This window comes from Anabrus simplex, chromosome 12, assembly GCF_040414725.1.
Source record: "Anabrus simplex isolate iqAnaSimp1 chromosome 12, ASM4041472v1, whole genome shotgun sequence".
Lineage (NCBI taxonomy): Eukaryota > Metazoa > Arthropoda > Insecta > Orthoptera > Tettigoniidae > Anabrus > Anabrus simplex.
In genome coordinates this window covers 44,817,014-44,838,578 of record NC_090276.1, presented here as the reverse complement: position 1 = coordinate 44,838,578, position 21,565 = coordinate 44,817,014, and the positions used below count along the sequence as shown (strand labels likewise).

At 45.0% G+C, this 21,565-nt stretch overlaps 1 protein-coding gene across 1 annotated transcript; it reads right to left on the bottom strand.

Moving 5' to 3' along the window:
* Nucleotides 1–2,323: 2,323 nt before the first annotated feature.
* On the bottom strand, nucleotides 2,324–13,841 carry LOC136884304 (uncharacterized). The gene is made up of 3 exons (XM_067156379.2): nucleotides 13,809–13,841; nucleotides 5,959–6,023; nucleotides 2,324–3,512 (listed from the first exon to the last, which is right to left on the bottom strand). Exons 1-3 carry the CDS (start codon nucleotides 13,824–13,826, stop codon nucleotides 2,933–2,935), a joined length of 663 nt encoding a protein of 220 aa, XP_067012480.2. The 5' UTR covers nucleotides 13,827–13,841; the 3' UTR covers nucleotides 2,324–2,932.
* Nucleotides 13,842–21,565: the final 7,724 nt, after the last annotated feature.

Genomic DNA, 21,565 nt, shown 5'->3' with positions numbered 1-21,565 from the left:
GCCCCTGGGGCTCCTTTTAGTCGCCTCTTACGACAGGCAGGGGATACCGTGGGTGTTATTCTACCGCTCCCACCCACAGGGGGAAGACCCCTGGGGCAAATTCAGTCGCCTCTTACGACAGGCAGGGGTTACCGTGGGTGTTATTCTACCGCCCCCACCCACAGGGGGGTGCTTATCATAAATGGACATTCGTCAAGGAAACTTTTAACCATTGGCCCTCTAAGCAACCAGGAATCGAGGAAGAAGTTCGTCACTTACAAATTCCACTGGAACTGGAGTATATCGCTTACGTTTGTGCCAAACTTAGACGCCCTTTTGAGAAGGGTGCCATCCTATAAAAAAAGAAAGAGAAGAGAGAGGTTCCGTTTTCCGTCCCACGAGTGCCTGGGATAAGAGAGTCGACCTTCCACGCAGCCCTGACGTGCCAAAGGCAAGGTTATATCCTCCAGAGGGCGCCCGGTATCTGGAGGGGGTCGCTAACAACTACCCTCCCAGTAGCCATGTATCACCTCGCCACGACCCGAAACTTGTGATTGAGGGAGGATAAAACCTCCGTTCTAACCTAATCTACCCGAGGCAGAGAGTGGTGGTGATTATTGTTTTAAAAGGAAGTACAACTAGGCAACCATCCTCTATATAACACTAATAAGTGAGAAAAAATGGTAGGGGCCCGACACTTCGAAAAATGAAGATATCGGGCAAAGAAAGACAAGGACCACGAAGGGCGTGAAAATGAAAGACTCCCTAGCCCTCGCAAACCTAATAGCGTCGGGGTCGGAAAAGAACAAGAGTTGACCAAGAGAGGTGGTGGTGGTGGTTGTGATTATTGTTTTAAGAGGAAGTACAACTAGGCAACCATCCTCTATATAACACTAATCAGAGGGAAAAAATGGAAGGGGTCCGACACTTCGATATTCAACCTCGACCCCATGTATTCCCCGAGGCTGTGTGTCCCTGTCGGGTGGTGATACTGTCTTGTCCCTCACCAAGCTTTCTAATTAAACGGTAGACCTGCCTGCTGGGGTCATATCTTCCAAGGGGGCATGGCTAGAGGACTTATCCCGGTGCCCGTGGCTCTCCAAGAAGAGGTCTGGTGATCCAGGGATCACACCCCGATACTCCCCTTCGCGCCCATGCTTCTGTGGGGTGGTGTGTTCCCTGTTTGGTGGCGATCTTGTCTAGCAATAGACGATCGGTCTGCCTGCGGCCTTCCTGAGAAGTATTCAGCTCCCGTAGCTTCCTCAGCTGTAAGAGAGCCGCTGCGGCTGTGGTTCTACTGGTCCTGGCCCCCTCCTCAAAGGGACTTACCTCACCCCCTTCCCCCAAGACAGGGATCAGTGGATCGAGTAGCTGAGACCCTGTACTCCAAATCAAGTTTTCGCCTCCCCACTCTCCTTCCTATCCTATCACCCCCCACCTTCTTCTTCTTCTCCTTCGGCCCAAATTTCCGCTTCTCACCTCTCACAGATTTCAAGCAACATTGGGCGTGGTCACCAACTAACTAGGTGACCACCATCGCACTGGCTTCTGCCGTCATGAATTAACCTGCCCATTCCCTCTGGATAATCATGAAACCTGCGTTCACTATCACTAGTGTTCCCAGGCCTCCTTTTCTCACCCTTTGGGGTGCAGGTCATATTCTGACCAGTTATGACTCCAATCCACAGTACCACCTACCCCTAATACCATTCTGCTCCACCCTCAACTTGTCGAAAGTAGCACTTAAGACCGAAGGGATTTAATGCTCAAATGGACTTGGGCCCTGCCCAAATATGTCCGTTGAGACGCGTGGTCTACTTACCTGGTTGAAAATGGAAAACCACTCTGGAAATGTTTCAGCCCAACATTTTATGGATCCACATTTATTTGTCCTAGGGCACACCTCCAGGAGACAATTTTAGGCTAACGAGTTATCCCACTCAATCTGTTTGTTATTGTCTTTTCCCTTGAGATGCATCTGAAAGAAGTTCTAGTGTAGGCTACCGCAAAATGAAAGCCTAAAATAACAACGAAGTATTGTACAATAACGTGAGACTTCCAGTTTAGGTGGTAAAGGTAGCACTGTTTGAGGATACATCAGTAAGAAATAAAACAAAATTTATATAAAAAAGTAACATTTAATACAAAGGTATACGAAGCAAACATAACAATAACAAAAATATATACAAAACAGTTCTGGTTGTAACAAGGTATGACGATGGTGATGAATACGATGATACGATGATGATGGTGATATGTTAATAATACTTGTTCTCTTATATTCTAGAGGATGATTTGGTGTAGAAGGTATTGAACACATTATTTGATTTTATCAGGTGACAGGAGGTTATAAAATTATAATCCTCTCTAATTATACTGAGTGTCTATGGCGGTATTAAGAGGAATTTCATCTCGGATATTACTGTTCTCCATCTAAATGGGAGCCATTTGAATGTCGTGGCGGAAAAGGGGGCCTGAAAATGGCGGTCAGGTGCTGAAGTTCATGGAACAACTTCATGGTTGCATTGAGGAATTGTGGTTTCACAACGGCGGTTGCCTTACAGTGTTTCATTCTTAGTGGACTGAAAAGAATGGAGAATGAACATCAATGACTGTGTTGTGATAGGATGGGAGAAATAGTATAGTTCGAATCGTTCGAGCTTTCAAGAGAATACTTTTCGGGGCAGTATATCTTGTATGCTTGTCAAGGGAACATTCAACGTGGAGACATTCTGAATGCAGTGTATAAGGAAATAAGAATATCCTATTTCGGAGGCAATCGTGTTTTCTTATCAGTTCTGTTGCCTCAGATATGTACTCTGGAGAATCTTTCTGTCAAAATGACTTGGCACGAGGAACGATCAAACAGAGAATGATCATGAATGAGGCGATCGAGTTCATGATTATGGTGGATTTACGTTCTACAGTAACGAGTGGTGTTAGAAGCAAGGGATCATTTCTTGTCATAACCTCCATGGTGACCACCGCCGCCGCCATATCCACCTCCACTTCCACTTGAACTAAATCCGTGACCACCTCCGTATCCACCACCTCCTCCATGCCCTCCGTCGTATCCTCCTCCGTGTCCACCGCCGAAGTCACCGCCTCCAAATCCTCCCCCATGTCCTCCGTCGTATCCTCCTCCGTGGCCGCCGCCGTAGTCACCTCCTCCGAAACCTCCTCCATGGCCACCTCCATATCCACCTACGCCATGGCCGCCTCCGAATCCACCGCCTCCATATCCACCTCCGCCATGGCCGCCTCCGAATCCTCCACCGTGGCCTCCTCCCAAACCTCCTCCGAAGCCGCCTCCGTGGCCTCCTCCACCGTATCCACCTCCGTGTCCACCACCGCCTCCATATCCACCTAAGTCACCTCCAGAGCTTGAGAAATCACCTCCGCTGTAGCTCGTGAAGTCTCCACCTCCTCCACCTCCATGACCACCACCATGGTGGCTTGGCTCGTGGTAGATAATCTTCTTCTGATGATGCACCTCGTTGATCAATTGCGGGATATGCACTCTGATGTGGACACTGAAACAAGAATGCACGTTGATCAGTATTTTTTTTATTATTTACTTATCTTATGACATACACTCAGATTAATAAAGAAATACGAATAAAACTTTAATACGGTATTCTATGAAAGTTACGGTCTGTGAGGTGAAAAATTACGAATCTACGCCGAGCATTTCCAGCCACTGTTGGCCTTCGTCAGATCCATTGAATGTTCTCTTGTCATACTCAAACGTAATGTGCCAAACAGTTCGGTTCAGGTGGTGGTGATTATTGTTTTAAGAGGAAGTACAACTTGGCAACCATCCTCTGTATAACACTAATCAGAGGGAAAAATGAAAGGGATCCGACATTTCGAAAAATGAATTTAGTGGTGGTGGTGATTATTGTTTTAAGAGGAAGTACAACTAGGCAACCATCCTCTATATAACACTAATCAGAGGGGAAAATGGAAGGGATCCGACACTTCGAAAAATGAATTTATCGGTCAAAGAAAGACAAGGGCCACGAAGGGCGTGAAAATGAAGGACTCCCTAGCCCTCGTAAACCTAATAGCGTCGGGGTCGGAAAAGAACAAGAGCTGACCAAGGGAGGTCGGATAGGATAGATAAAAGTGAGGAGCCTGGCACAAGTAAGTGGAAGAAATGCCAGGACTCAGCTGAGTGCCCCGTGGTCGCCAATCCACGATCCAAAGTTCAGAGCCCTGGGGCCCCTTTTAGTCGCCTCCTACGACAGGCAGGGAATACCGTGCGTATTATTCTACCGCCCCCACCCACAGGGGGTCAGAGCCCCTGGGGCTCCAATTATTCACTTCTTACGACAGTCAGGGGATACCGTGGGTGTTATTATACCGCCCCGCCCACACAGGGATTACCCCTTTTGGTCGCCTCGTGCGACATAAACTTTCATCAACTTCCATCACAGGAAGTATACTTGTTCATTTATTATATTGGTGCTCATGAATACAACATTTATAAGAAAGCATTCAGCTGCTTACCAGGCTATACTATTTAAGGCTACATTTTGAATTTACTCCACACCATAGTGAGATGAATGGACACTGTCGATCTATAGCCTGTTTTTGTTTCTGCTCTTGAGAGCATCACCTTACTTTCACTGACGTCCTTGTACATTAATGTCATTACAGAGCCGGTGGTAGAAGCTCTTCTTGTAGGTTGATTCTTGTCCCCACAAATTGTTACAACTTTCAGTAATAAACACACATACCTAGTCTCGTTCTGTCATTGGAGCTTTCACTGGTCTTAGTTAAAGCAGGTACTTTTCTTAAACTTTAACTTCAGAATCTGTTCTACTTATTGACGTCTATGCTCACTTTTCTATGTCTTCTCATTTTTTCCAAGTAACCGAACCCAACAGACCTTGACTTTCGGCACATCAGAGAACTTCCATTAGACAAACTTTGCGACGGCCGTGCGGTTAGGAGCGCGCAGCTGTGAGCTTGCATCCGGCCGCTCCATTCCCATTCCTAGGCCTTTCCTATCCTATCGTCGTCATAAGACTCAGCTGAGGTGGTGGTGGTGATTATTGTTTTAAGAGGAAGTACAACTGGGCAACCATCCTCTATATAACACTAATCAGAGGGAAAAAATGGAAGGGATCCGACACTTCGAAAAATGAAGATATCGGCCAAAGGAAGACAAGGGCCACGAAGGGCGTGAAAATGAAAGACTCCCTAGCCCTCGCAAACCTAATAGCGTCGGGGTCGGAAAAGAACAAGAGTTGACCAAGTGAGGTCGGATAGGATAGATGAAAGTGAGGAGCCTGGCACAAGTAAGTGGAAGCAATGCCAGGACTCGGCTAAGGGCCCCGTAGTCGCCAACCCACGCTCCAAAGTTCAGAGTGGTGGTGGTGATTATTGTTTTAAGAGGAAGTACAACTGGGCAACCATCCTCTATATAACACTAATCAGAGAGAAAAAAATGGAAGGGGTCCGACACTTCGAAAAATGAAGGTATCGACCAAAGGAAGACAAGGGCCACGAAGGGCGTGAAAATGAAAGACTCCCTAGCCCTAGCAAACCTAATAGCGTCGGGGTCGGAAAAGAACAAGAGTTGACCAAGGTAGGTCGGATAGGATAGATGAAAGTGAGGAGCCAGGCACAAGTAAGTGGAAGCAATGCCAGGACTCAGATAGGGGCCCCGTGGTCGCCAACCCACGCTCCAAAGTTCAGAGCCCCTGAGGCCCTTTCTACTCGCCTCTTACGACAGGCAGGGGATACCGTAGGCGTTATTCTACCGCCCCCACCGACAGGGTGATAGTATCGGTGACGCAACACCTCTATAAACTCTAGCATTGATTACGCGTTACATTAAATATCAATAAAATTACGCTGCAAGCAAAACATTGTTTCGGTGGCACTGAATAGGGTGAAAAATAACAAAGAGACAATTTAACTTCATAACAAATTACTCTCATGTTAAAGAAGATGGATAATATTACTTACTGTTCGTGTCCGCCTAGTGACGCGTAGCTAATACCCAGTAGCGCCGCTAGGAGCGCACAAGTCCTCTGAAACAAATGATGATCATAATTAACAGTCTGTAAAAACAAGAAGCTATGATATTTATTTATTTATTTATTTATTTATTTATTTATTTATTTATTTATTTATTTATTTATTTATTTATTTATTTATTTATTTCTCACTATAGGATTTCTAATCCCAATTACAGTGGCAAATGTTTACAAGTGCTTTTTTAATGCTTCGAATCACTCTAATAACCTAATATCTGAACTATTCTAATATTATATTTACATCGAGAAAGAAATAATATTACATATCTAATCCTTACAAGAAACAAGTATATAAAAACATAATTTCGTATCTAAACTAGTCTAATAACCAAGTACATGAACTATTCTAATATTATATTTACAATGAGAAAGGGACAGTATTTCACACTTAATCAATAATGGACTACCGCAGGGATCCGTCCTATCCCCTCTGTTATTCAACTTGTATACTCATGATCTACCCGAAACTCTGTCTCGCAAATTCATCTATGCAGATGATATAAATCTTCACTACCAGATTCATCAGTTGACACTTAGTTTCTCTGGAGCATATATCACATTAATGGCCTTTGTCTACTAAGTCCACTGCTGCCCAGTCAGATTTTCTACAGATATTGCAGTGCCAAGTGGTCAGCCTAACGACATACTCAAATGCATTACTTAGTTTTCTTGACCGAGTCCACTGTCTCTTATATCAGCCAGCTGCTGAGCTTAACTCACTAAACTGAACCACATGAACCCACAATAGAGTCATAAAAACCCTGGACGAGCCAGAAACCAAACCCGGAGCGACCAGGTAAGAGGCTGAAACGCGTCTGCGACACAACGGGGGATAAAGTACCCTTACATGCCAACGAAATGCCGGCCGCATATTCTAAGGTGGTGGTGGTGATTATTGTTTTAAGAGGAAGTACAACTAGGCAACCATCCTCTATATAACACTAATCAGAGGGAAAAATAGAAGGGATCCGACACTTCGAAAAATGAAGGTATCGGCCAAAGGAAGACAAGGGCCGCGAAGGGCATGAAAATGAAAGACTCCCTAGCCCTCGCAAACCTAATAGCGTCGGGGTCGGAAAAGAACAAGAGTTGACCAAGGGAGGTCGGATAGGATAGATGAAAGTAAGGAGCCTGGCACAAGTAAGTGGAAGCAATGCCAGGACTCAGCTGGGGGCCCCGTGGTCGCCAACCCACGCTCCAACGTTCAGAGCCCCTGGGGCCATTCGAGGTCCATTCAGCCTATGTGAGGACAATTGAGGAGCTATCTGACTGTGAGATAGTGGCCCTGGTCCAGAAAGCCAGGAATAATGGCCAGTAGGATTCGAGCTCGCCCTGGTTCAAACTACTCTCTTATAAACCAACGTTGTCATTAAGTTGAGGTGGATGTACTCTGAGTTCTCACCCTGAAGGTGAATAGCTTTCCTAACAATTACGCCATTAATTGTCATAGAAAACCTGGTTATACTTAAAATGAGACGTGAGGTAGTTTCTCGTCGCTTTCCTTGCCAAAGGTGAAGGTTCTAGATGTTTCCCAAAACAATTCCCTGCAGAACATTCTGCCGTTCTTCCCAGATATTCATAAATTTGGAGGACGAAGCTAGTTGAATTTTGCACGCAGTGTATCTCCACCTTTTGTTTTACAGTGAAAGGTAAAAAGAAAGTCTTGATTTCAGCGAGGAGATTACTCCGGACAGGAACCCTTGACCTCTCAAGTGACCAGATGGAAGTGAAGTGAAAGTGAAGTTAGATAAGAGAGCAGGGAAGTCCAATAAAAGAGAAATTGTAGTGATGTTATTGTTGTCCTCTGAAGAACACGATAACATCCTCCTACCAACATCACTTGTTTTTCATCACTTTCACGAACACTGACCAGTCACGTACTTATTTCTGGTTCTCAGCTGGTTCTCTCAGCAAGAGTTAATAATCTGGGCCACTCGTGGGTTCCCACTTAATCACACCTTAAAGGCATAAGCAGAGGAGAATGTTGTTTTGCTGTCATTATTCCAGGTCGATCGAACGAGGCGAGATTCCAATGGAGAATAGCCAAACCCGTTTAATCTAGTATGTAGAGTGTGTGTATTTTAAACTGACTGAAATTAAAAAAAATGCTGTTAGATATTTTTGTGAAGGGAATTCATAGTCTTAGAAATGACATTAAATTGCAACAGGTTGTCAGGTAGATAAACAATTACATGCCATTCTTTGACCACCTGATGATGCAGCGAGACGCGTATTGGAGTACATCCTTTAATAAAGCTTCAGTGTTTGTTATTTCATAAAGAATTAATTCACTGTCAGGGAAAAGGATTATATAAAAAAAGGTTATGTTTTAAAATATTACTTTCTCTCATCACGGATGTCTTCCCTGAAATGAGTAACTATAGCCATATATACCTAATCTTTTCCTCAAGAGAAGGACAGACGGAAAGAAATGACGGTTATAAAGTTATCAGGACACAATACTGTATAAATTCTTAGGTATCTCTAGAGAAAAGCATTGCTGTTATTTACAAAGAAATGTAATTCCTCTTGCTCAGTATTCTAGATGGTTACACCCTACCGTTGGTGCAGATTATTAGCTAGCACTGAGTTTATTTCATTGCATTTTGTGTCTGAGGTTAGGAACTGCTGAGTCGATATGAGCACAAACATTAGGGCCTACATTTCTCTTTATCTTTATTTCTCTTGAGTGCTGAAAGAAATATGACGTTACCAGCATCACTTGAATGTCTATAACTTTCATGTAGTTAAAGTCAAGGATAAGAGGTGGTGGTGGTGGTGATTATTGTTTTAAGAGGAAGTACAACTAGGCAACCATCCTCTATATAACACTAATCAGTGGGAAAAATGGAAGGGATCCGACACTTCGAAAAATGAAGATATCGGTCAAAGAAAGACAAGGGCCACGAAGGGCGTGAAAATGAAAGACTCCCTAGCCCTCGCAAACCTAATAGCGTCGGGGTCGGAAAAGAGCAAGAGGATAGATGAAAGTGAGGAGCCTGGCACAAGTAAGTGGAAACAGTGCCGGGACTCAGCTGAGCCCCCGTGGTCGCCAACCCACGCTCCAAAGTTCAGAGCCCCTGGGGCCTCAAGAATAAGACAGACAGGTTTGATGAATGTATAAAACTTGCTACAACTCATACCACTTCTCATGGTAGTCCCATCTTGTATAAACTATATCACACCAGAGATCAATGTCCATATTAACTAGACATGCATTACTTAACCCTTTGCTGGCGAGACCTAGTGTTTACAGTGCTCTATGTGTTCTGGTATGGACTAGATCTTAGTTTCATAATTGACTTTTACAGTATGAAAAAGTGACTGAGGTATGAGAGTAGCTAGTAACGTCATTCCTTACGCAGTGCGTCCCTGTGATGAATGGTGTCAAAATGTCGCTCATATAGTCGGTTGCAGCGTGCATCTCAATAGGCTTGGCTAACTGATATGCAATAGTACCTTCTGGCACGATAAGGAAAGCAACGGGAAACTCTATCATTCCTCATTTCCCTAGTACCAGCATTCGGGCTGAGGATTGAACATAAATACATGCATTATTTAATAAAATTTAGGCCTACTTTACGTCGCACCGACACAGATACTGTAGGTCTTATTGCGACGATGGGAAAGGAAAGAGCTAGGAGTGGGAAGGGACATCCCCAGCACTGGCCTGGTGTGAAAATCGAAAACCACGGAAAACCATTTTCAGGATCAACAGTGGGGTTCGTGGTGGTGGTGGTGGTGGTGGTGGTGGTGGTGGTGGTGGTGGTGGTGGTGATTATTGTTTTAAGAGTAAGTACAACTTGGGTTCGAACCCACTATATCCCGAATTCAAGCTCAAAGCTGTGCGCCCCTAACCGCGTGGCCAACTCGCTCGGTATTATTACTTAATGACCTGAGCTAATTATCCTCTGATTCTCGACTGGGATTTAACTTGTAGCATAGTAGCCACTAGTCAAGTTGCCTAGCGTTCGATAACCATCTCTCCCACGAATTCCAAGATTGAATGTAATTGGTTTTACGTCCTTCTGATATGTTTTGCGAAGGCAACGACGTGCCAGAAATTTATCCCGCAGCAGATCTCTTACATGCCGATAAATCTACTGAGAGAAGGTTTTCTTTATAGTGCCTCGAGAAAACCCTGAGAGTAGAAGTCTGTTACCGAGTAAGATTGATTAAATTCGGGAGATGGTGGGTGTGAAACCCTAAAGAGTTTTGCCGTGGTTTCCTACTTTCACACAAGGCTAAAGCTGATTCTGTATCTTTAAAGGCTCGGGCGCTTCTATCGCAGACCCAACCCTTTCCTATTCCATCTTCACTTCTCCAGAAACTTGTGTGATTTAGTGCGAGTTTAAAACACTAGAAAAAAGTGTTAACAGTCCACGCTTAGCTAGAATGACTTGAATTTCTGATGGATTCCGATGTAGTGCATTATATATAGACTACTATTGTATCGTTCACTGTTACACTCTTAGTTTACAACAGGTTCCCGCACTGTTCCAGAAATCAAATGAACACCCATAGTGACTGAGGCACTTGGTTACCGTGTTTCGAACAAAACACTATTATTCTTTATGTTGTCCAAGTCTCCCTTCACCTGTGTGGAGTCGACATTGAATGACAGTGACATAACAAGAGCATTCAATAGAAATATCCGTGTTAGAATGCTTCATCATTACCACGTAATTCTTTATACTAGTCGTTGCTCCACAAACCTTTCATCCAGTCCCTTTTGTGTCGTAACTATTACGGTTCGTAAATCTACCATTACGACTATAAGACATCAGACTGTTGGTCATTCATTATATCTGAGTTATAAGAAGTATTACTGTGATGCTGCTCCAACAAATAACAACATTACTGTCTTATAGCTTTGTGATCTACTGAGTATCAGGTGACCATGACACTATAAATAGGGATGGTTTAGACCAAGAAAGTACATTTGTGAGTTACGGAACCAAATCGGTGAATATCGTGCATATTTTACAAATATTAATCCCCAGACAGGTGGTGGTGATTATTGTTTTAAGAGGAAGTACAACTAGGCAACCATCCTCTATATAACACTAATCAGAGGGAAAAAATAGAAGGGATCCGACACTTCGAAAAATGAAGGTATCGGCCAAAGGAAGACAAGGGCCACGAAGGGCGTGAAAGTGAAAGAGTGGTGGTGGTGGTGATTACTGTTTTAAGAGGAAGTACAACTAGGCAACCATCCTCTATATAACACTAATCAGAGGGAAAGGCGGAAGGGGTCCGACACTTCGAAAAATGAAGATATCGGCCAAAGGAAGACAAGGGCCACGAAGGGCGTGAAAGTGAAAGACTCCCTAGCCCTCGCAAACCTAATAGCGTCGGGGTCGGAAAAGAAAAAGAGTTGACCAAGAGAGGTCGGATAGGATAGATGAAAGTGAGGAGCCTGGCACAAGTAAGTGGAAACAATGCCAGGACTCAGCTAAGGGCCCCGTGGTCGCCAACCCACGCTCCAAAGTTCAGAGCCCATGGGGCCCCTTTTAATCGCCTCTTGCGACAGGCAGGGGATACCGTGTGTGTTATTCTACCGCCCCCACCCCCAGGAGGAAATCCCCAGACATTCTCTAATTAGATACATTTCGTTATTATAATTTTACTTACGACCAGTATTATATTCTATCGAAGAAAATAGCAAACATTCTTCGCTGTAGGTCATTAAAACCCTTCGAAGAAGCCAAAAGCTTCCACTATTCTTAAGCTCGGCTCTACGTAAGGAAAGTAGTTTAGTTAGGCCTGTGTCCCAGGAAATAATTTGATAATTATTTCTGTTATTCTGAAAAAAAAAATAGCTGCGGCCTATGGCTTTGTAGAATTAATAGTCTTATTCTTCATTTTCTCGAAATCTTGACAAGGTAATGCGAGTCACCTTCATTGCATTGGGTAGGCAGTGCCCATTGAGAATTTATCAACGAAACGAAAAATGTGTAGACGTATGGATGTATTCCGAATGACTATACTTTATATCTTTAGATCTTCAAGAAGTGATGGTGGTGGTGATTTTTGTTCTAAAAGGAAGTACAACTAGGTAATCCTCTTCTCTGAACAAATTTAATCGCGACAAAAGTTAAATTTATTTATTTATTCAACGGAGAAATTTGAAAAATCAATTAAAAATAAAGCCAAAGTATATTATTAAGCCGAAAAGGTCAAAAAAGTATCAAAAGGGAACGCAACATGATTGATTAAGCATTCACTTTCCACGCTAGAGATCACGAGTTCGAAAACAAGATACAGTTGTTTGACATTTGATAGCGCTTAAGTTCCAAAGACTTGTCTCAGTACTGACACGTTGAAGCTTCCATTTTCAGGTCCAAATTATTCTAAGACTCGTATCTCTTAAGCAGATGGATGGATAACAGACACGTTTTAACATATCCTTTTGGGGAGTACCGCAGGTTTAAATTAAATCCAAATACATGCATAAACTTCACCCCCATTCTTAAAAGATGCTTCCCCCACATATAGTTGGCGGTACGTCAGGATGGGCAGTTGGCCGTAAAACTGGAACAAGGCTACATGTACGACACAAACTGCATTTATGACACGGCTAGTGGGTGGTGGTGGTGGTAGTGGTGATTACTGTTTAAGAGAAAGTAAACTAGGCAACCATCCTCTTTAATTATAACACATATCAGGGAAACAAAATGGAAGGGATCCGACACTTCGAAAAATGAAGGTATCGGCAAAAGAAAGAAAAGGGCGACGAAGGGTGGTGGTAAGATCGTGGGATGTGGCTGCAGTGACAAGGCCTAGCCTTTAGATAATGGATGGATGATAATCTTCCGTACACTGCGTTATGTTAATATTGTAAGATATTTTCCCGTATGGTTTGTTGTTGGATTTTATGGTCTATACGTGACAGATTCCTCAGATTCCTAGTGAAGAAAAGAACCAGCTCATCAGACTTTAATACAACTGAAATTTCTAGCCAATGTCGTCGGGATTCGATCCTGGAACTATCCTGTTTAGGTGGTGGTGGTGGTGGTGGTGGTGGTGGTGATTATTGTTTTAAGAGGAAGTACAAGTGGGCAACCATCCTCTATATTAACACTAATCAGAGGGGAAAAATGGAAGGGATCCGACACTTCGAACAATGAAGATATCGGCCAAAGGAAGACAAGGGCCACGAAGGGCGTGAAAATGAAGGACTCCCTAGCCCTCGCAAACCTAATAACGTCGGGGCCGGTAAAGAACAAGAGTTGACCAAGGGAGGTCGGAAAGGATAGATAAAAGTGAGGAGCCTGGCACAAATAAGTGGATACAATACCAGGACTCAGCTGAGGGCCCCGTGGTCGCCAACCCACGCTCCAAAGTTCAGAGCCCCTGGGGCCAATTCAAGCATCTGAGCTCTGTATTAAGTAATACACATTAATTAAACTGTGTTTATCCTGATGAAAATAAATGTTGGACCTTAATATTCATCCTAAATTGGAATATATATATCTCTAAAAGGTTCTTGTGTTATGCCTTCCAATTTTGAAAGAGGTTGCATTATAAATATGACGTGAATTTAAGTGTGGATGCTTCCTTTTTGATCCCAGTTTGTAAATTGAAATTCTCACCTGGATCTATGAAGTTTGGAATTCCCTAACCTAAACCATTTTAAAGTTTGTCTTCGTTAAGATATCGTTTTGTTTATTAAATTTCACTATTAAATTTAGGAAATGGGTTAAATTGTCATCAAGTAAAAATTACGGACATCACAAAATTCTTTCCTGTGTGAATACAAAATTGGTGATTACTTACCGTGAAAGCAAGTACCATATTGCTGCGGTGGAGTTGTTGTGTCTTGCACTGGCTATCCATGGCCGGCTACACCAGTATTTATAGCGAGAGGGGGGAAACGAAAAGTGTTTCCCACACTAACCCTGACACTGAAACTAGTCTTCCCCCTCTCTCTTACGCGCACCCAGACACAACCATCCTTTCTTTCCTCTTTCACACGCGCTTTCATCCTGCGGGCAAATTACTCACTCAGTGCACATTCACCGCCTTAGCAGGTCATTATCAAAAGAAAATAACAGTCTAGACAAAAATATTTCATTCATTTCGGTGTTACATTCTCACCTTGTAGCAACTGCATTCCATTTCAACTTCCGTCCACTACTTGTGATTAGAAGACATCTGCAATCAATCTAAAGTTCTGGTGAATGTAAGTGTTACTTTTCATGATAGGCTGTCAAGTTCAAATATTTTTATAGAAGTTCATTTCGAAATACAGCCTTAAACACAAATTGATTTACTTTCTCGTTTTTAAAATTTATATTCCTTTTAAAACTAATCTGCTTCACAACTTATTTGACTAGCAAAATTTCTAGTAGATCTTCCTTTAGATATTTGTATTTTAGTGAGGAATGACGTATCGTATGACGGTGGTGATGGTGGGGGTGGTGGTGGTGATTATTGTTTTAAGAGAAAGTACAACTAGGCAACCGTCCTCTATATAACACTAATCAGAGGGAAAATATGGAAGGGGTCCGACACTTCGAAAAATGAAGATATCGGCCAAAGAAAGACAAGGGCCACGAAGGGCATGAAAATGAAAGACTCCCTAGCCCTCGCAAACCTAATAGCGTCGGGGTCGGAAAAGAACAAGAGTTGACCAAGGGAGGTCGGACAGGATAGATGAAAGTGAGGAGCCTGGCACAAGTAAGTGGAAGCAATGCCAGGACTCAGCTTAGGGCCTCGTGGTCGCCAACCCACGCTTCAAAGTTCAGAGCCCCTGAGGTGGTGGTGGTGGTGATTATTGTTTTAAGAGGAAGTACAACTAGGCAACCATCCTCTATATAACACTAATCAGAGTGAAAATATGGAAGGGGTCCGACACTTCGAAAAATGAAGATATCGGCCAAAGGAAGACAAGGGCCACGAAGGGCGTGAAAATGAAAGACTCCCTAGCCCTCGCAAACCTAATAGCGTCGGGGTCGGAAAAGAACAAGAGTTGACCAAGAGAGGTCGGATAGGATAGATGAAAGTGAGGAGCCTGACACAAGTAAGTGGAAGCAATGCCAGGACTCGACTAAGGGCCCCGTGGTCGCCAACCCACGCTCCAAAGTTCAGAGCCCCTGGGGCCTCTTTTAGTCGCCTCTTACGACAGGCAGAGGATACCGTGGGTGTTATTCTACCACCCCCACCCACAGGGGGAAGAGCCCCTGAGGCCAGTCGCCTGTTACGACAGGCAGGGGATACCGTGTGTTATTCTATCGCCCCAACACAAAGGGGGTGGTGGTGGTGGTGGTGATTATTGTTTTAAGAGGAAGTACAATTGGGCAACCATACTCTATATAACACTAATAGGAGATAAAAAATTGAAGGGGTCCGACACTACGAAAAATGAAGTGGTGGTGATTATTGTTTTAAGAGGAAGTGGTGGTGATTGGTGATATTTGTTTTAAGAGGAAGTACAACTAGGCAACCATCCTCTATATAACGCTAATCAGAGAGAAAAATGGAAGGTGGTGGTGGTGATTATTGTTTTAAGAGGAAGTACAACTAGGCAACCATCCTCTATATAACACTAATCAGAGGGAAAAAAGAAGGGATCCGAACTTCGAAAAATGAAGATTTCGGTCAAAGAAAGACAAGGGCCACGAAGGGCGTGAAAATGAAAGACTCCCTAGCCCTCGCAAACCTAATAGCGTCGGGGTCGGAAAAGAACAAGAGTTGACCAAGGGAGGTCGGATAGGAGGTGGTGGTGGTGATTATTGTTTTAAGAGGAAGTACAACTAGGCAACCATCCTCTATATAACACTAATCACAGGGAAAATATGGAAGGGGTCCGACACTTCGAAAAATGAAGATACCGGCCAGAGGAAGACAAGGGCCACGAAGGGCGTGAAAATGAAAGACTCCCTAGCCCTCGCAAACCTAATAGCGTCGGGGTCGGAAAAGAACAAGAGTTGACCAAGGAAGGTCCTATAGGATAGATGAAAGCGAGGAGCCTGGCACAAGTAAGTGGAAGCAATACCAGGACTCAGCTGAGGGCCCCGTGGTCGCCAATCCACGCTCCAAAGTTCAGACACCCTGGGGCCCCTATTAGTCGCCTCTTACGACAGGCAGGGGATATCGTGGGTGTTATTCTACCGCCCCCACCCACAGGGGGAAAGGTCGGATAGAATAGATGAAAGTGAGGAGTGGTGGTGGTGGTGGTGATTATTGTTTTAAGAGGAAGTACAACTAGGCAATCATCCTCTATATAACATTAATCAGAGAGAAAAATGGAAGGGATCCAGCACTTCGAAAAATGAAGATATCGGCCAAAGAAAGACAAGGGCCACGAAGGGCGTGAAAATGAAAGACTCCCTAGCCCTCGCAAACCTAATAGCGTCGGGGTCGGAAAAGAACAAGAGTTGACCAAGAGAGGTCGGATAGGATAGATGAAAGTGAGGAGCCTGGCACTAGTAAGTGGAAGCAATGCCAGGACTCAGCTAAGGGCCCCGTGGTCGCCAACCAACGCTCCAAAGTTTAGAGCCCCTGGAGCCCCTTTAAGTCGCCTCTTACGACAGGCAGGGGATACCGTGGGTGTTATTCTACCGCCCCCACCCACAGGGGGACGAAAAATGAAGGTCTCGACCAAAGAAAGACAAGGGCGTGAAAATGAAAGACTCCCTAGGCCACGCAAGCCTAATAGCGTCGGGGTCAGAAGAGAACAAGAGTGACCAAGAGAGGTCGGATATGATAGATGAAAGTGAGGAGCCAGGCACAAGGAAGTGGAAGCAATGTTGGTGGTGGTGATTATTGTTTTAAGAGGAAGTACAACTAGGCAACCATCCTCTATATAACACTAATCAAAGAGAAAAATGGAAGGGGTCCGACACTTCGAAAAATGAAGGTATCGGCCAAAGGAAGACAAGGGCCACGAAGGGCGTGAAAATGAAAGACTCCCTAGCCCTCGCAAACTAATAGCGTCGGGGTCGGAAAAGAACAAGAGTTGACCAAGGGAGGTCAGATAGGATAGTTGAAAGTGAGGAGCCTGGCACAAGTAAGTGGAAGTAATGCCAGGACTCAGCTAAGGGCCCCGTGGTCGCCAACCCACGCTCCAAAGTTCAGAGCCCCTGGGGCCCCTTTTAGTCGCCTCTTACGGCAGGCAGGGTATACCGTGGGTGTTATTCTACCGCCCCCACCCACAGGGGGTAGGATAGGATAGATGGAAGTTATGAACCTGCCACAAGTAAATGAAAGCAAAGCCAGGAGTCTGCTAAGGGCCCCGTGCTCACCAGTGCACGCTCCCATCTTGAGAGTCCTTGGGCCCCATTTAGTCACTTCTTTCATCGGGTATCGTGGATATTATTATATAGCCATTATCCACATGGGGAAAATAAAAGTATCTGTATGGCCGCATCCATGAACAGAGGTAACAAGGTAGATATTTTCTTATATTCTCCGAAAGTACTAGAAAGTGAATAAGATGGATGAGTTAGCTGAGAGGCTGCTTTGAGAGAACACTTGGCAAGACCTTCTGCTCCACGCGGGCTGGTCGAGTATACTTCACAGCGTGACAACTGATAAATGGAAGATTTCTCTACAAGTACTCCTGTTGTCTGTGGGAGAGAAATGCATGTTGTAACTGCCGCGTGACATGGCCGGTGAACTCGCCGTTATGATTCATGTTTGGCTTTTTATAACTGGTCTAGGTTTGAAAAGGAAATTTTCAAAGGATTCCGTTTCAAATTTCAGAGCACCTTCGTGTCTACGGATTTGTTTCTTCCTTCTACCGTCTACCACTGCGCTCCTTCAGTAGTTGAGGTCAGTTATTATTAGTTGCCAATAAGCAGTGGTGGTGGTGATTATTGTTTAGAGAGGTGGTGGTGGTGGTGATAATTGTTTTAAGAGGAAGTACAACAAGGCAACCATCCTCTATATAACACTAATCAGAGGGAAAATCGAAGAGATCCGACAGGTGGTGGTGGTGGTGGTGGTGATTATTGTTTTAAGAGGAAGTACAACTAGGCAACCATCCTCTATATAACACTAATCAGAGAGAAAATCGAAGAGATCCGACAGGTGGTGGTGGTGGTGATTATTGTTTTAAGAGGAAGTACAACTAGGCAACCATCCTCCATATAACACTAATCAGAGGGAAAAATTGAAGGGATCCGATACTTCGAAAAATGAAGATATCGGTCAAAGAAAGACAAGGGCCACGAAGGGCGTGAAAATGAAAGACTCCCTAGCCCTCGCAAACCTAATAGCGTCGGGGTCGGAAATGAACAAGTGTTGACCAAGGTAGGACAGATAGGATAGATGAAAGTGAGGAGCCTAGCACAAGTAAGTGGAAGCAATGCCAAGACACAGCTAAGAGCCCCGTGGGCGCCAATCCACGCTCCAAAGTTCAGAGCTCCTGGGGCCCCTTTTAGTTGCCTCTTACGACAGGCAGGGGATACCGTGGGTGTTATTCTACCGCCCCCACCCACAGGGGGAGGGGGTACAGACAGGGGATACCGTGGGTGTTATTCTACCGCCTCCACCCACAGGGGTGGTGGTGGTGATTATTGTTTTAAGAGGAAGTACAACTAGGCAACCATCCTCTATATAACACTAATCAGAGGGAAAAATGGAAGGGATCCGACACTTCGAAAAATGAAGATATCGGTCAAAGAAAGACAAGGGCCACGAAGGGCGTGAAAATGAAAGACTCCCTAGCCCTCGCAAACCTAATAGCGTCGGGGTCGGAAATGAACAAGTGTTGACCAAGGTAGGACAGATAGGATAGATGAAAGTGAGGAGCCTGGCACAAGTAAGTGGAAGCAATGCCAGGACTCAGCTGAGGGCCCCGTGGTCGCCAACCCACGCTCCAAAGTTCAGAGCCCATGGGACCCCTTTTAGTCGCCTCTTACGACAGGCAGGGGATACCGTGAGTGTTATTCTACCGCCCCCACCCACAGGGGGACCACCCACAGGGGGAGGTGGTGGTGGTGATTATTGTTTTAAGAGGAAGTACAACTAGGCAACCATCCTCCATATAACACTAATCGGACGGAAAATATGGAAGGGGTCCGACACTTCGAAAAATGAAGATATCGGCCAAAGGAAGACAAGGGCCACGAAGGGCGTGAAGATGAAAGATGGTGGTGGTGGTGGTGGTGATTATTGTTTTAAGAGGAAGTACAACTAGGCAACCATCCTCTATATAACACTAATCAGAGGGAAAATGGAAGGGATCCGACACTTCGAAAAATGAAGATATCGGTCAAAGAAAGACAAGGGCCACGAAGGGCGTGAAAATGAAAGACTCCCTAGCCCTCGCAAACGTAATAGCGTCGGGGTCGGAAAAGAACAAGAGTTGACCAAGGGAGGCCGGATAGGATAGATGAAAGTGAGGAGTCTGGCACATGTAAGTGGAAGCAATGCCAGGACTCAGCTGAGGGCCCCGTGGTCGCCAACCCACGCTCCAAAGTTCAGAGCCCCTGGGGCCCCTTTTAGTCGCCTCTTACGACAGGCAGGGGATACCGTGGGTGTTATTCTAGCGCCCCCACCCACAGGGGGAGGGGGTACAGACAGGGGATACCGTGGGTGTTATTCTATCGCCCCCACCCACAGGGGGATAACGGACGTCATCGTTCTTCCTGAACTCCCCTACTCCTCCTGCTTTATGGGCCCTAATGTTGTCTCTCTTTATCCTTCCTCATTCTAGCTTGGCGAGTTCCCGCTTCGAGGTGTTTTTTCTGATGTTCACCGTTTCTGACGCGTATTTAACCTTAAATGTTCATCTTTACTCTCCGTTTTTAGCCCGGGATATTGACGTATAAAACTGTGGTCTGGACTTGAAGATTTGTTACAACACATGCAGTGGCCTTAATTTAAAGAAACGGATATAGAGGGACTTGGAAAAAGTACCATTAACATTTGGTACAAAGGAAATGGAACGAGAGAAATGTGACTGGGAGAGGCGAGGCGAAACAGAGATATTTGCTGGTGTGAGACTAATGTTCCTACTGTCTCCACTAACGCTGTGAGAAATGCACAGTCCGTAAACAACTTCCTCCCTTCTTTCAAGTTGATAGGTTTTCAGGAACAACAGAGCTGAAATTGGACAGATATATGTGAGTAGCCTGGCACAAGTAAGTGGAAGCAATGCCAGGACACAGCTGAGGGGCCCGTGGTCGCCAAACCACGCTCCGAAGTTCAGATGGTGGTGGTGGTGATTATTGTTTTAAGGGGAAGTACAACTGGGCAACCATCCTCTATATAACACTAATCAGAAGGAAAAATGGAAGGGATCAGACACTTCGAAAAATGAAGATATCTGCCAAAGGAAGACAAGGGCCACGAAGGGCGTGAAAATGAAAGACTCCCTAGCCCTCGCAAACCTAATAGCGTCGGGGTCGGAAAAGAACAAGTGTTGACCAAGAGAGGTCAGATAGGATAGGTGAAAGTGAGGAGCCTGGCACAAGTGGAAGCAATGCCAGGACTCAGCTGAGGGCCCCGTGGTCGCCAAACCACGCTCCAAAGTTCATAGCCTCTGAGGTGGTGGTGGTGATTATTGTTTTAAGAGGAAGTACAACTAGGCAACCATCCTCTATATAACACTAATCAGAGGGAAAAAATGGAAGGGATCCGATACTTCGAAAAATGAAGATATCGGCCAGAGGAAGACAAGGGCCACGAAGGGCATGAAAATGAAAGACTCCCTAGCCCTCGCAAACCTAATAGCGTCGGGGTCGGAAAAGAACAAGAGTTGACCAAGAGAGGTCGGACAGGATAGATGAAAGTTAGGAGCCTGGCACAAGTAAGTGGAAGCAATGCCAAGACTCAGCTAAGGGCCCCGTGGTCGCCAACCCACGCTCTAAAGTTCAGAGCCCCTGGGGCCCCTTTTAGTCGCCTCTTACGACAGGCAGGGGATACCGTGGGTGTTATTCTACCGCCCCCACCCACAGGGGGAGGGTAAGATTCTGAGAGGTGGTGGTGGTGGTGATTACTGTTTTAAGAGGAAGTACAACTAGGCAACCATCCTCTATATAACACTAATCAGAGAGAAAAATGGAAGGGAACCGACACTTCGACAAATGTAGATATCGGCCAAAAGAAGAGAAGGGCCACGAAGGGCGTGAAAATGAAAGACTCCCTAGCCCTCGCAAACCTAATAGCGTCGGGGTCGGAAAAGAACAAGAGTTGACCGAGGTGGTGGTGGTGGTGATTATTGTTTTAAGAGGAAGTACAACTAGGCAACCATCCTCTCTATAACACTAATCAGAGGGAAGAATGGAAGGGGTCCGACACTTCGAAAAATGAAGATATCGGCCAAAGGAAGGCAAGGGCCACGAAGGGCGTGAAAATGAGACTCCCTAGCCCTCGCAAACCTAATAGCGTCGGGGTCGGAAAAGAACAAGAGTTGACCAAGGTAGGTCGGATAGGATAGATGAAAGTGAGGAGCCTGGCACAAGTAAGTGGAAGCAATGCCAGTACTCAGCTATGGGCCCCGTGGTCGCCAACCCACGCTCCAAAGTTCATAGCCGCTGGGCTCCCTTTTAGTTGCCTCTTACGACAAGTGGTCGTGGTGATTA

Bases quoted from the DNA above. Each gene is read 5' to 3' on its own strand.
- LOC136884304 (XM_067156379.2), bottom strand. The intron at 3,513-5,958 runs GTAAGTAATATT...TTCTTGTTTCAG, and splicing joins TCACTAGGCGGACACGAACA to TGTCCACATCAGAGTGCATA.